Source organism: Pelodiscus sinensis, chromosome 21 (genome assembly GCF_052426305.1).
Source record: "Pelodiscus sinensis isolate ZL-2025 chromosome 21, ASM5242630v1, whole genome shotgun sequence".
Lineage (NCBI taxonomy): Eukaryota > Metazoa > Chordata > Testudines > Trionychidae > Pelodiscus > Pelodiscus sinensis.
The window spans coordinates 11,335,735-11,349,283 of NC_143072.1; the positions used below are offsets into that span (position 1 = coordinate 11,335,735).

The 13,549-nt window shown below is 41.8% G+C and overlaps 1 protein-coding gene across 3 annotated transcripts in view; it reads left to right on the forward strand.

Annotated features, from left to right (window-relative positions):
- The window catches only part of CWF19L1 (CWF19 like cell cycle control factor 1), a 93,501-nt gene that overhangs the window by 9,376 nt on the left and 70,576 nt on the right, over positions 1 to 13,549 (forward strand). For all 3 annotated transcript variants that reach the window (XM_006119604.4, XM_006119605.4, XM_075905000.2), the window contains exons 3-5: positions 2,098 to 2,176; positions 5,742 to 5,843; positions 11,566 to 11,780. In XM_006119604.4, coding sequence (XP_006119666.1) covers positions 2,098 to 2,176; positions 5,742 to 5,843; positions 11,566 to 11,780 — 396 coding nt within the window. The remainder of the gene's footprint in view (positions 1 to 2,097; positions 2,177 to 5,741; positions 5,844 to 11,565; positions 11,781 to 13,549) is intronic.

Below are 13,549 nucleotides of genomic sequence, written 5' to 3' on the forward strand. Positions count from 1 at the left end.
ATTCTGTATGAAGTGGGCCAAGTGAGGTGTCAGATGAAAGTTTATGCAATGCTGATTCTATGTACGCTACTCATATACTGGTATGATATTTTTATGTACAGTTATGGATATGGGCTCTGTACTTGTATTGAAATGTCCTCTGTTTGGGAGTAAGCAATGGACCTCCACCACCTATTTTGAGGAATGGTTATCCAATGAATAGCTATGCTAATTAGTGATGCTGCATAGACTAAGGCTCTCAAGGTTGCCAATATACACCTGAGTAATGTGTCTGGAAACTGCAAACCATCATGGCTACTTGCGTGAAAGACACAGACAGGTCACTTGATCATGTGACCAGGTCCAGTTTGGGAGGCACCAGGAACATAAAACCCTAACAGTCCCATTCTCAACCCTTTTCTTTCTTTTTTAATAAACCTTTAGATTTTAGATTCTAAAGTATTGGCCCAGCGTGCTCTTTTGGATAAGATCTGAGAAATAAATTGACCTGGGACACTGGTTGGTCCTTTGGGACTGGGAGAACCTGTTCAGACATGGTGAGATTGGGTTTTATAACCTCTCATCTGTGTAAGGTCTGGGTCTGATTGTGGCACAGGGAATGCTGGGGTGTTGTAGGGGTTTTGGCTTGTGAGGCTTCTTGCTGGCCAGAGGGGCAGCTGAAGTGCTCTGTGTGACTGGTCTGGTGCCTTTACAGGGAAGGACATCAGTCGTGGGCTGTAAGTTGCCCTGATTCTGAGCAATTCGCCCTGATCCGACACTCTCAGCAGTGCCCAGACTGACCTGTTATGTTATACTTAGGCCTTCACTGCATATCTTTGATATAACTATATTACTCAGGGGTTTGAAAAATCTACAGCCTTGAATAACTTAGTTATGCCAGTGTTAAACTGCCATGTAGACTGCACTATGTTGGTGGAGAGCTCCAATCTGTATAGTTGCCCCTCTCAGAGGTGCAGTTACTAAGCTAATGGGAGAACTTCACCAGAAGTTTGTAGGGTTGACCTGCCCTTATTCAAAGTGACACATCTAAGTACAAGGTGAAACAGATGGAATGGTCCCTTAAAATGTGTGTTAACTATTTATGCTAGAGAAAGTGAAACAGCCAATTAACTTCCCACCAGTCATGGGGAGGAAAGAAAGATGGGTGAAGCAGCTGAGGAGGAGGTTGTAATAAATCATAACTCTAGTATCTCTTTAGTTCATGATTTTTGGTGTCTAGTTACAAATTTAAGCATTCTGGGTTTTTTTAAGTATGTTAGTTTTCCTATGAAATGATCTGACCGATAGGTCAGATACATAGTGCTTGCTTTGTGAAAAGCAAGGTGGATAAAAATTATTTTTTTAAAAGGGATTTTTTTAATTTAAATTGGATTTTTTGATAAAATGCTTTTGGAAGAAAAAATCACTAAGATACATTATAGCTTGAATATATCACATCATGGAATAGGAATTATAAATTTTATTTCTATACTATGAGACAATATGTTCATGCACTGTTTAAGAAAAGTTTTTTGTAAATGAGTTTCAATAGTTCCTGGATGAGGGATCCAATCTTACCGGATTCCAGAGGCTTTTGTATAGCTTATTTAAATTAATCTTTTTTTATCTACCCAATGAGACACAGAGCTCCGTGTAGAAGATACCATCAGAGATGCTTAGTTTTGCAGTTTTCAAACTGTGGATTTGTGTCTCCAGAGATACCATGCTTATTAACAGCAAAACATGTTTTTAAATAAATAATATATGGAGATGAGAAATAACAGACAATTCTGTGACTGGTGCTTTTTTTGTAAGAAAAATGGTGCCAGTACTCTGGGGCAAACTTGTTGAGCAAAAAAAAAGGAGCCAAAGCACCGTGCTGAGAGCCAGAGAAAAAAACACTGCACGTCCCGAGCAGGCTTCTGTCAGGAGCCAAGCCGTCCCAGTAAAACAGGTGCCAGTATGCGTGGGGGAAATCCCATTCCTTTTCTGTGGGCTGGGAAAATAGGTGTGACAGTAAGAAAGTAATGAGGAGGGCAGCCGTGGTATTTTAACATCATAATTATTTTCCTGTTCTTACAACTGTTCTCTTGTGTTATTTTTTTTAAATGATTTTAGCTACTTTTGTGTGTTGGGAACTTCTTTGGCTCTGCTTCAGAGACCGAGTGGGAGGAATACCGGACATGTGTCAAGAAAGGTAAGGAAAGGGCTTGTATATTAGATTACTACATAATGGAGGGAGGGGCGAGGGGAATGTAGGATGTGGCTGCACTGAGCAATGTCTTCACCACACATTTCATTCCTGTATTGCTTTATTAAGTTGTTCAGTGTACAATTGCATACTGAATAGAGGGATGGCCAGAGAGGGCAAGAGTTGTAGTGGGTGTCAAAGTATTTCAGCTCTAGTGTATGGAAGCTGATGGCAATGTACTCAGCACTGCTCTGTGGTGCTACAAAAAGGATTAGGGTGTGGCTTTTGGGCATGCTGAAAATGTTTGTTTGTATGCAAAAAGCTGATGACTGTGAATTGCTATGTGAAATATTCTATTATATTCATCTAGGCCCTGCTGCTTAGCATTGGTTGGATTAATAAGTCTCTGTGCAGTGCAACTTGCAGCTATATGTGTAACTTTTCCAGCGATGTACAGTTCTGGGGTGTCTTCTCTTTGCCATTTATCTGGAGGAAGCTCATATTTGTTAATTATCAACTCATGTAGTTGGCCATATCTATTTCCTGTTGCTCCCATCTTTTCCCTTTGGCAGCTGCACCAGACAGCAGCACTGTGCTGCCTTTTAAAAATTAATGAACAAGCAATGAAAATAATTAGCGTTAGTGTTCTTTCCTATTGGCTTTCCTATCTTGAGATGTGGTTCATTGTGATAGTTGTCTTGCACAGGTTTTCATCATGGGCAGGAGTGCATAATAAAAGGCCAAAAGCACTTTGAACGTTCTGTGTCTAGAACAGAGGCACATGAGGACTCTGTTTTCATTCAGCTGTGCTACAAAATATTTCTAAGTATGGAATGCTTTGTTTCTTATTGAGCCCATCTCTTATTACCCAAGCATAGGCTCCTCATTCCCTTATCCCACCGGTCCGTCTCCCTGCTCCCTTCCAGGTACCATCACCACATTTATATGAGACGCTGTCTCTGAAAATCTGTACAATTTCTGCCTTACCTAGAGTATATCTACAATTCAGGCTGGGGGTGCAATTTCCACCTTGTAAACATAGTTGCATTAGCTCTGGTCGAGCAAATATAAGTGACATGATACAGCTGGCAGGAGGGGCTAATATCTTATCTGTCTACGATATTAGGCACCAGAGTGGATGGATATAAAATTATAAACTTTTAGTCAGCAAGAAGGAAAGCTTCATTTAAATGATAGGTTTAATGGTGTTTTCCAGCTGTATTTTTTTAGTTATTTTCCTGAAGAAATTTGATTACCAGTGGTTGGTAACAATTAAAATATGTTGACTAGCAACTAAGTGTAGCCTGTACACTAAATTTGATGCTTCTTGCTACACATTTATTTAAGCAGTTATATAGCCTAACTTTACATTTATTCAGGTTTTTATTTTTATTAGAAAATAGTGGGTTTTTTACTTGTGATTTGTCAAGTAATATTAGATTGAAATTCAGATTAATTTAGAAACTCATGAACAACATTATTTTTTAAATAAAACTAGTTAAAATTTGCCGAATATGTACAAAAATTGTCTGAACATGCTTCACATTTAAAACTGATTATACAAAGAAAGTATTATAGGTAGTGAATGGAACTAATTATATCTGGCAAGTTTGGCCTTCAAGATATTGGAATTGGTAGATCTGATGATCTTCCACCTTGCTAGCTTTTATTAATAAATTGGAAAAGGAAAACAAGCTTTCCTGTTTTTTCAACTCCTAGTAGATTTCTCTGAATGGAATTGTCATTGAGTTGAGATATTTGCATGGAAATAAAGAAAATATTCTCACTGTACCTGCAAAAGAGTCTACTGCTGGGAGAAGATAGTTTAGCAGCTCAACGAATTCTAGGTCTGGGTGCTTAGCTAGTGATTCCCACCAGTTAAGTGACTTAATATTCTTTAAAACTCGACAGCAAATATGTACTGCTTATTTTTGGTATTTAATTAGAATTATTTTAATAGATCGGTAAATTTTGACCTTAGCATAGACTGTCAATTTTAGATTTAATTTTAAATTGGTTTATTTTAAAAATAAATCTGTTTTTTAATTTGATTAAATTCAATTTTTTTCAAACAGCTATCCACCATGTTAGGCCTGTACTAGCCCCTTCCACTCCTTGCCCCTTGCTGTGTCTGTTATTTTTAGCACACTAAAAATCAGTGCTAGATTATGTTTGTCTCTTCAAGTTGAGAATGATACCCCCAACTCAAGTGTAGACGTACCCTTAAGTTCCTTACTGAAACCTTCCTTTAGTAATTGGGTAGTAAGAAGGCAGCAGTGATTTTTGCTTTCCAGCTAAACTTTATTCTGTTGCTACCTCATTTCCTTCATCTAGCCCTACCCTATTCAGCTTCTTCAATCTGTCCTGTCTAATGTATAAATTGTAGTTTCTAGCGTAGGAACTTTCTTCTTTGTTACTTGCCCTTCTGTCACAGAAGGATTTGTTCTTGATTGGATTTCCTGGGGGCTTCCATAATATAAAGATATTTTTTTCCTAAGAGCAATCTAAGTTATGCAACTTCAGCTATGTGACTAGTGTAGCTGAAGTCAGTGTACTTAGATCTACTTAGTATGGTGTCTTCATGGTGGTGCGTCAACAGGAGGAGATGCTCTCCTATCGACTCTCCTTGCACTTTTCATTCTGGTGGAATACTGGAGTCGAAGGGAGAGCAATTGGTGGACGATTTATAGACACAGTAAATTGACCCTGCTGAATTGGTCGCTGCCTCATCAATCCAGTCTATAGGGAAGAGATGCTCAAAGATGGGGAAGATGGCAATTAACTTGTGTGTCGAAGCTTTGCTCTTGCCTCAGTGTGTTCAGTGCTTTCTGGCGGATTATGCTCATCTGAGAGGTTCACTGTGACTCTCAGTATAGCCCTTCTCTCTCCAGCGACCAGGGTTCACAGCCTATTGTGTCACTTCCATCACAGACGCAACCAGGAGGTGGGTGGGAGAGCTCCCACAGTCTCTGTTATCTGGTTTATCTGTTCAGCTTTTCGCAGTACATTTTTATAGGTGAAAACTAAACTGACGTAACCAGTTTTAAACTGATGAGAGTCCACACACAAATTGTACTGCTTTAACTAAACACATTTAAGTGACATTGGTTGTGTGTATAGGCAAGCTTTTAGATCTTCGGAGTCAAAGCTTAATGAGCTCCAAGTCTTGATTATTTATACTGGCTTTTCATGAAGGGGAGTTTATAGTTGATGGGGGCAGAATGGGAGAATCGTTACATCCTGTTGACATTGAGGGTGAAGATGTTCTTAAGAGATGCAATCAATGTGAAATCTGCCAAACAGTACTTTAATATGCAATACAAGTATGTGCTATAAGGTTCAAATCAGGTGTTTGGGTTTGTTTGGTTGGGTTTTTTTAAATGGTGAATTAATACATTCCAGTGAAATGGACAGGCTCTAACAAGCTCACTTTCTGGGTTCTTAATGTACATTATGCGTGTAATGGCTCCATTTTCTCTGTAGTGAATCTTTGCTTCATAATAGTAAATACAGAATCGGAAACATTTCACAATTCTGAATCGAGAATTAATTTTGTGTGTTTCTTCTCCAGCTCCTATTCCAACGTATATCTTGGGTGCCAATAACCAGGAAACTATATATTATTTTCCAGATGTGAATGGCTGTGAACTAGCTGAAAATATTACGTATTTAGGTATTGTTATGAATTTTATTTTTCTGATGTGCTTGTCTTTATGGGAGTATAAAAGTATTGCTGTTGTGGGACCTTAATTAAGATTGTGGCCTTTCATTCCAAACCCCTCCTTCATTTGTTGATACATTAAGCTCTTCAGAGCTGTTTGGGCCATCAAACTGAGTTTGATGGACAAATTTCAAATTCCAAATTGCAGGGAAACAAGTTAATGTCGAAAGAACATTACTCCTGGTGGAATTTTGTGCCAAAAGATTAAAATTTCTGCAAAAAAATTACTTTTTTTCCACACTCTTAAAGTTTTGCAAAATTCTTGTGACGGGTTCTGTCACAGAGGTCCCCTTGTGACTGTCACTTGATATGCTGAAATACCACAGAGCCTACTTTCCTGCCCTACGTGTACGCCTCAACACTGTCCCCCCTCTGGCTTCTTCCCACACTAGCACAGAGATAGGATCACAGCCTTTTGCAATTTAATACAGACACTGAGATCAGCTCGGCTAAAGAGACTTGCCTTAGCACCCAAATGCACAGCCAAATGGGATCTGAAGCCCAGATAAATCCACTTCATTCTATACTAAAAAACTTACCCGGGTCCTTTGGGGCAGGGAACTGGCAGGGGGAGAGGGGTGGGCAGAGGAGAGAGAGGTGTGTAGGAGTCACTGCTCCTTGGGATGGGGGGGTGGCAGTAAAGGAAGCTGGGAGTGAGGGGGTGCAATAGTGAGGGTTGGAAGGTGAGGAAGGGCTCAGGGCATGGGGTCCCATCTGGCACAGTCCTTTTCTTTCCCCACAGCCCCCCTTCCTGGCCACCCAGGGGCCTTTTGTCTCCCTGTAGGCCCTCTGCGCCCCGGTTACCAGGGGTCTCTTTTCCTTCCTCAGTGCTGCGGCCAAGGGCCAGGATGTGGGGAAAGGGTTTGGGGGGTGCTAGTTACTTAATTTGCTGGCAGGCAAGATGGTGGATCCCAGCACTGCTGGCCATTCCCTTGGTGGTACAGCTGCTCCCAGGAGACACTCTGAAGGATAGCTCTCACCTGTGGGCTTGTTGCCCCCAGTGGCCACACCCAATATCACTTCCTTCCGAACAGTCCCTCCCTTTCCATGTTATGGAAAACAGTCCCTTTTTCAGCACTTCTGGTTGTTCTAGCAGAACCAAACTCTGACTTTGCTCTAAGTTAGGAGAAGAGGAAGTTGTGTACCAATAATAACGGGGGATTTTAATTACCCCCATGTTGACTGGATACATATCACCTCAGGAAGAGAAGCAGAGATAAAATTTCTCAATGGCTTAAATGACTGCTTCTTGGAGCAGCTGGTACAGGAACCCACAAGGGGAGAGGAAATTCTTGATTTAGTCCTGAGTGGAGCGCAGGTTCAGGTCCAGGAGATAACCGTTACAGGACCGCTTGGGAATAGTGACTATAATATAATAACATTTAACATTCCTGTGGTGGGAAGAATACCTCAGCAGTCCAGCACTCTGGCATTTAATTTCAAAAAGGGGAATTACACAAAAATGAGGAGGTTAGTTAAACGGAAATTAAAAGGCACAATGACTAGAGCCAAATCCCTGCAAGCTGCATGGAAACTTTTTAAAGACACCATAATAGATGCCCAAGTTAAGTGTATACCCCAAATTAAAAAACTTAGCAAGAGACCTAAAAAAGAGTCACCATGGCTTAACCACCATATAAAAGAAGCAGTGAGGGACAAAAAGGCATCTTTTAAGAAGTGGAAGTCCAATCCTAGTGAGATAAATAGAAAGGAACATAAACACTGTCAAATCAAGTGTAAAAATGTAATAAGAAAAGCAAAAAAAGATTTTGAGGAACAGCTAGCCAAAAACTGAAAAAGAAATAACAAAATGTTTTTAAGTACATTAGAAGCAGGAAGCCTGCTAAAAAACCTGTGGGTCCTCTAGACGATTGAGACATAAAAGGAGCAATCAAGGATGATAAAAACCATTGCGGAGAAACTAAATGATTTTTTTGCTTCAGTCTTCACGGCTGAGGACATTAGGGAGATTTCCAAATCTGCATCATCCTTTGTGAGTGATGAATCTGAGGAACTGTTCCGGATTGAAGTGTCATTAGAGGAGGTTTTGGAACAAATAGATAAACTTAATGTTAACAAATCTCCGGGACTGGATGAACTAAATGGGAGTTCTAAAAGAACTCAGATGGGAAATTGCTGAACTATTATCTGTGGTTTGCAACCTATCCTTTAAATCGGCTTCCATACCTAATGACTGGAAGGTAGCCAACGTGACACCAATATTTAAAAAGGGCTCTAGAGGCGATTCTGGAAATTAAAGACCAGTAAGTCTAACTTCAGTACCGGGCAAATTAGTCGAAACAATAGTAAAGAATAAATTTGTGAGGCATGTAGAAGAACATAATTTGTTGGACAAAAGTCAACATGGTTTCTGTAAAGGGAAATCATGTCTTACTAATCTATTAGAATTCTTTGCAGGGGTTAATAAACATGCAGACAAGGGGTAGCCAGTAGATGTAGTATACTTAGATTTTTCAGAAAGCCTTTGACAAGGTCCCTCACCAAAGGCTCTTGTGTAAATTACATTGCCATGGGATAAGAGAGAAGGTCCATTCTTGGATTGAGAACTGGTTAAAAGACAGGAAACAAAGGGTAGGACTAAATGGTAAATTTTCAGAATGGAAAGAGGTAACTAGTGGTGTCCCCCAAGGGTCAGTCCTGGGACCAATCCTTTTCAACTTATTCATAAATGATCTGGAAAAAGGGATAAGCAGTGAGGTGGTAAAGTTTGCGGATGATACCAAACTGTTTAGGATAGTCAAGACAGAAGCAGACTGTGAGGGACTCCAAAAAGATCTCACCAAACTGAGTGATTGGGCAACAAAATGGTAAATGAAATTTAATGTGGATAAGTGTAAAGTAATGCACATCGGGAAAAATAACCCCAACTGTACGTACAGTATGATGGAGGCTAATTTGGCTATGACAAATCAGGAACGTGATCTTGGAGTTATCGTGGATAGTTCTCTGAAAAGTTCCACACAGTGTGCAGCGGCAGTCAAAAAGGCAAATAGGATGCTAGGAATGATTAAGAAAGGGATAGAAAATAAGACACAGAATATCTTACTGCCCCTGTATAAAACTATGGTACGCCCACACCTTGAATACTGTGTACAGATGTGGTCTCCTCACCTCAAAAAAGATATTTTGGCCTTGGAAAGGGTTCAGAAAAGGGCAACTAAAATGATTAGGGGTTTGGAACGGGTCCCATATGAGGAGAGGTTAAAGCGACTGGGACTTTTCAGTTTAGAAAAGAGGAGACTGAGGGGGGATATGATAGAGGTATATAAAATTATGAGTGGTGTGGAGAGGGCGAATAAAGAAAATGTATTTATTAGTTCCCATAATAGAAGAACCAGAGGTCACCAAATAAAATTAATGGGTAGCAGGTTTAAAACTAAAAAAAGAAAGTTCTTCTTCACACAGCATGTAGTCAACCTGTGGAACTCCTTGCCAGAGGAGGATGTAATAGAGTTTAGGACTATAACAGAATTTAAAGAGAAGCTAGATAATTTCATGGAGGTTTGGTCCATAAAAGGCTATTAGCGAGGGAATAGAAATGGTGTCCCTGGCCTCTGTTTGTCAGAGGCTGGAGAAGGATGGCAGGAGACAAATCGCTTGATCATTGTCTTCGGTCCACCCTCTCTGGGGCACGTGGTGCTGGCCACTGGCTACTGGGCTAGATGGACCTTCGGTCTGACCCAGTACAGCTGTTCTTATGTTCTTAATCTTGGTGCTCCTAGCTCTTACCATTTAGGAGGAGTTCTTCAACAAACAGGCAAAAAAGAAAGACACACAAACTCTCAAATATATATTAGATACAATTAGTTTTGCTTGCTTATAAACCCACTTTAAGTAATTGTTGCCTTGTGGGGGCAAGGTGTCTTTGTGTATCTCTCTTTACAGTGAGAAAGAAGGTGAACATGAGTTACCTTGGAGAAGCTTCCACTCACTTCTCCACTGACACTACTATCACCTCCTTGTGTTACAAATTTAGTACAGTTGCACCAATGCCTCTCAATTAAGATCAGGGCCTGCTTTTGCTAGGTAGTGAAGAAACAACCTTATTACAGTAGGCTTATAGTTGTAAGAGCTAAAGTTTTGATTAGGTAAGCATTTATATTATGGGCTTAACTTTTCAGGGGGTGAGTAATCTCTTCGATTTCAATGGGATTTTTCACCTATTTAAAATTAATCATGTCCTTAAATATTAGCAGAATTATGAATTCATTGAGCAAATTAACCTTTTAGGTTGTTTGGTAGTGCCTGTCAAAGTATCAGATTTCTAAATCTTATCATTCAACTAATGTAGATTTCCATTTTAGTTGTGTTTAACTTTTCTCCTCACAGTTAAACTTCTCATATGATCACATCTGTCAGATAGAATTTGGCAAATAGTACATTTAAATGGAATGGAAATGCATGTTCTTCCTTCCTACCTCTAGCCTCCCAGATTAGCATATATCATTGAATGCTACTCCATGTCTATTATGTGAGCATATACTGAAAGGGTCTATAGTATTGAATATCTGCAGAGGGTAGAGTTATGATGTTCTGGAAACCTTATTTCTGAACTAGCCAATTAGCCCGTCATAAGACGGGATTTTCAGGTCTCTCCTCCACGTCGGTCTTCTCTCCTGAGCCTCTGGTCTCTCACTTCGTCTCTCTCTCTCTCCTCTTCCTACTGCCTCCCTCCCCCCCCCCTCAGCTCTCCTTCACCTCCTGCCTCTCTTTTTCTCTTCTCCTTCTCCTGCCTCTCACTCGGGGGACTACGGAGCCCAAATGGCCATTTGGGCTACGCACTCCCTGTGCTGCATGGGAGGTGCGGAACCCAAATGGTCGCTTGCGCTGCTTGCTCCCCTGCGGCGGCCTGGCTGAGCAGTGCAGAAGTCAGCCGAGTGCCACGGTGGGAGACGAAGGGGGGCAGGACGGTGACATTCACAGCCAGGGGACGGGGCCTGGAGCCGCTATCACGCTGCACGTCACCGCCCCGCTCCTCTTCACCTCCCACCGTGGTACTCTGCTGAATTCTGCGCCGCTCAGCTGGGCCGCCACAGGAGAGCAAGCGGTGCAAGCAGCTGTTTGGGCCCCGCACTCCCCATGCAGCACGGACCGCCCAGAGGGAACAGCCAGCATTTCAGGCAACAGCACATCCCCAGAAGGAACAGCCAGCATTTCAGGCAACAGCACATCCCCAGAAGGAACAGCCAGCATTTCAGGCAACAGCACATCCCCAGAAGGAACAGCCAGCATTTCGGCGTTACAGACTCTCAGACACTGGGCTACTATATATATGATTTTCTGATTTCCATAGTTAAATTCTCAACCCTAATATCTTAAGTTTTGCATTTTAGTTGAATATTTTTTGTCATCCATCTTAAGCTGGTCAACCTTTAGGTTGGACGTTTGACTTTTATGTCATTGGGGTATTTTTTTTGTTTTGTTTTTTTATAGGAAGGGAGCAAATTGGGTGACTTTTTTGTTTTTAAATGGGAAGGGTTTCCAGTCATTGAGCCAAATCCTGGAGTCTGGCTGCAGTTAATGCATTACAAGAGTCAGTTTCCTCATAAGAAAAGACTGAATAAATAAGCAAGGACTGCAAAATTTGTCCTGTTGTTAGCATGATACATTTTAGTGCCTTACAACACTTAATGTCATTTGTGTTTTACTACAGGTCGTAAAGGTATTTTCAACAGTGTCTCAGGATTGCAGATTGCCTACCTGAGTGGTACAGAATCCCAGAGTGAGCCTGCTCCTGCCTATAGTTTCATCAACAAGGATGTGGCAGAACTAAAAACATCTTTATTATCTCTTCCAAATTTCAGAGGTGTTGATATCTTGCTGACATCCCCTTGGCCCCGAGATGTAGGGAATTTTGGAAATAAACCTGTAAGTATTCAGTTTTCAGTTGAAATTGGTTAAGTATTCAGCTTACTAGTACACTAACTCTATTCGCTGTAGCTGTTTGTAGATTTTTTTTTAAACACATTAAAATGGTTTGTCACTGATTTCTGTTGTGAGGATGCTTATCTTGGCATTTCCCGTGTGAATCTGAGCTCTTGAATTGGATAAGTAGGGCCCCATGCGTGTTTTTGAGTTCAGATAATGAGCTGCCTATCAAAGGATCATCTTTCTTGTGGACTAATTGTTTTCCGCACTAGGATTGTTTGTGGTACAAATTTGAACCACTTTTAATTCCAGTTAATCCTCTGAATTTTTTACTAGGTGACTTGCTGATTCTGTAACTTCTTAAGTTTCATGTGTGTGAAGTGTGCCATATAATTCGATTTCACCCACAGGCCTCTTGCTGACTGTTGCAACAGAAGCTTTCCTCTTCCTGTGGCCAACAGATAAGTCAGACAGGTTACTTGTTCCTTCTGGTTTCACCTCACCTTTGTCTTCTGAATCCTGAGACTCCTTTGAATTTGAGTCAGGGATGGTCATCCTTCTGCTCTTCTTTGTGTGACCTGCATCAGGGGCTGCTAATTGACCGTTACAGATGCCAGGACTGGTGCATGTCCCATGGTCAGGGCAGAAGCCTTTGGCTGTGTGCTGTCTGGCCATCAATGCTTTACCCATATCAATGGGATGCCCTACGGTTGTGGAAGTCCCTACCTTCATCTAGCTTGAAGACAAAATTTCTGGCCAGGTCTATGATGGTGACCAGTGATCCTCCTGCAGGCCCAGGCACCAGTGGTCTTTTTCCCTGCAGAGTCTCCAGAGTCATCCTATTCAGGTCCAGCAACCTTGGAACAGCATTTGGTTTGGCTCAGTTAAGGGCCTTGTCTTCATCTCCAGATTTTACTGCACTGCAAGGCTCATCCTTCCTTTCAGTACCAGAGGATTTTAAGGTGTACCAAGATCTTTTGGAGCAGTGTTGCTGTTCTCCTCTTTCAAAGTTCCTTTATGACCCCAGGGGAAGTGGCAAAGCTAGGGCCAATGATGCTAAGTAGCTTGAGCCAGCCCTGGGTGGCAGGGTTCGGGGAGGGAGCCTGTCTGTGTTGCAGGGGGCGCAACTAAAAATTGCAGTATCACTGCAGCAGAGATCTCCCCCTGCTGCCATCAGAAGGGCTTGATTCACAGCCGACCATGCGCTGTGTGAAGAAAAACTTCTCTTTGTTTGTGCTGTGCCTCGTTTGTTTGTGTCATGCAGATTAGGGATGTAAGCAAGTAGTTGACTATCCAGTAAACCTAGGCTTATCAGGTAGTTGAGTCAACTACTTGCATTTTGACACACCCTATCCTTGCTGCTTCTGTATCAGAGGCAAGTGTTAGGGGGAGCTGGCTTAAAAGCAGGTTCCCCTCCAATATCATCTCTGTGGTGCTGCTTGCCCCCGCCTCCCAAGCTCCTGCATGCAGAAGCTACTCTGGCCACAGCCCCTGACTGCAGAGGGGCCCAACTCCCCATTGGGACCTTCCCCCAAGGACAGGGCTGCTGCCAGCTGGGCAAGCAGCATACTCCTCTTCCCCTGGCTCCTACTGTGTTTTAAATTGCAGAGCTGCAGTGGGATTTGGTCCCAGCATGAGTCTGGACTGAGCCAGCTGCCTATCGACTAATTGAGTAGTCAACAGAATTTTTATCGATTGACTGCTCAGTTAGTAAATTAACTACTTCTTTGAGTGGTGTCCCCCTGGGTGCTCCACTGTAGATGTCAGGT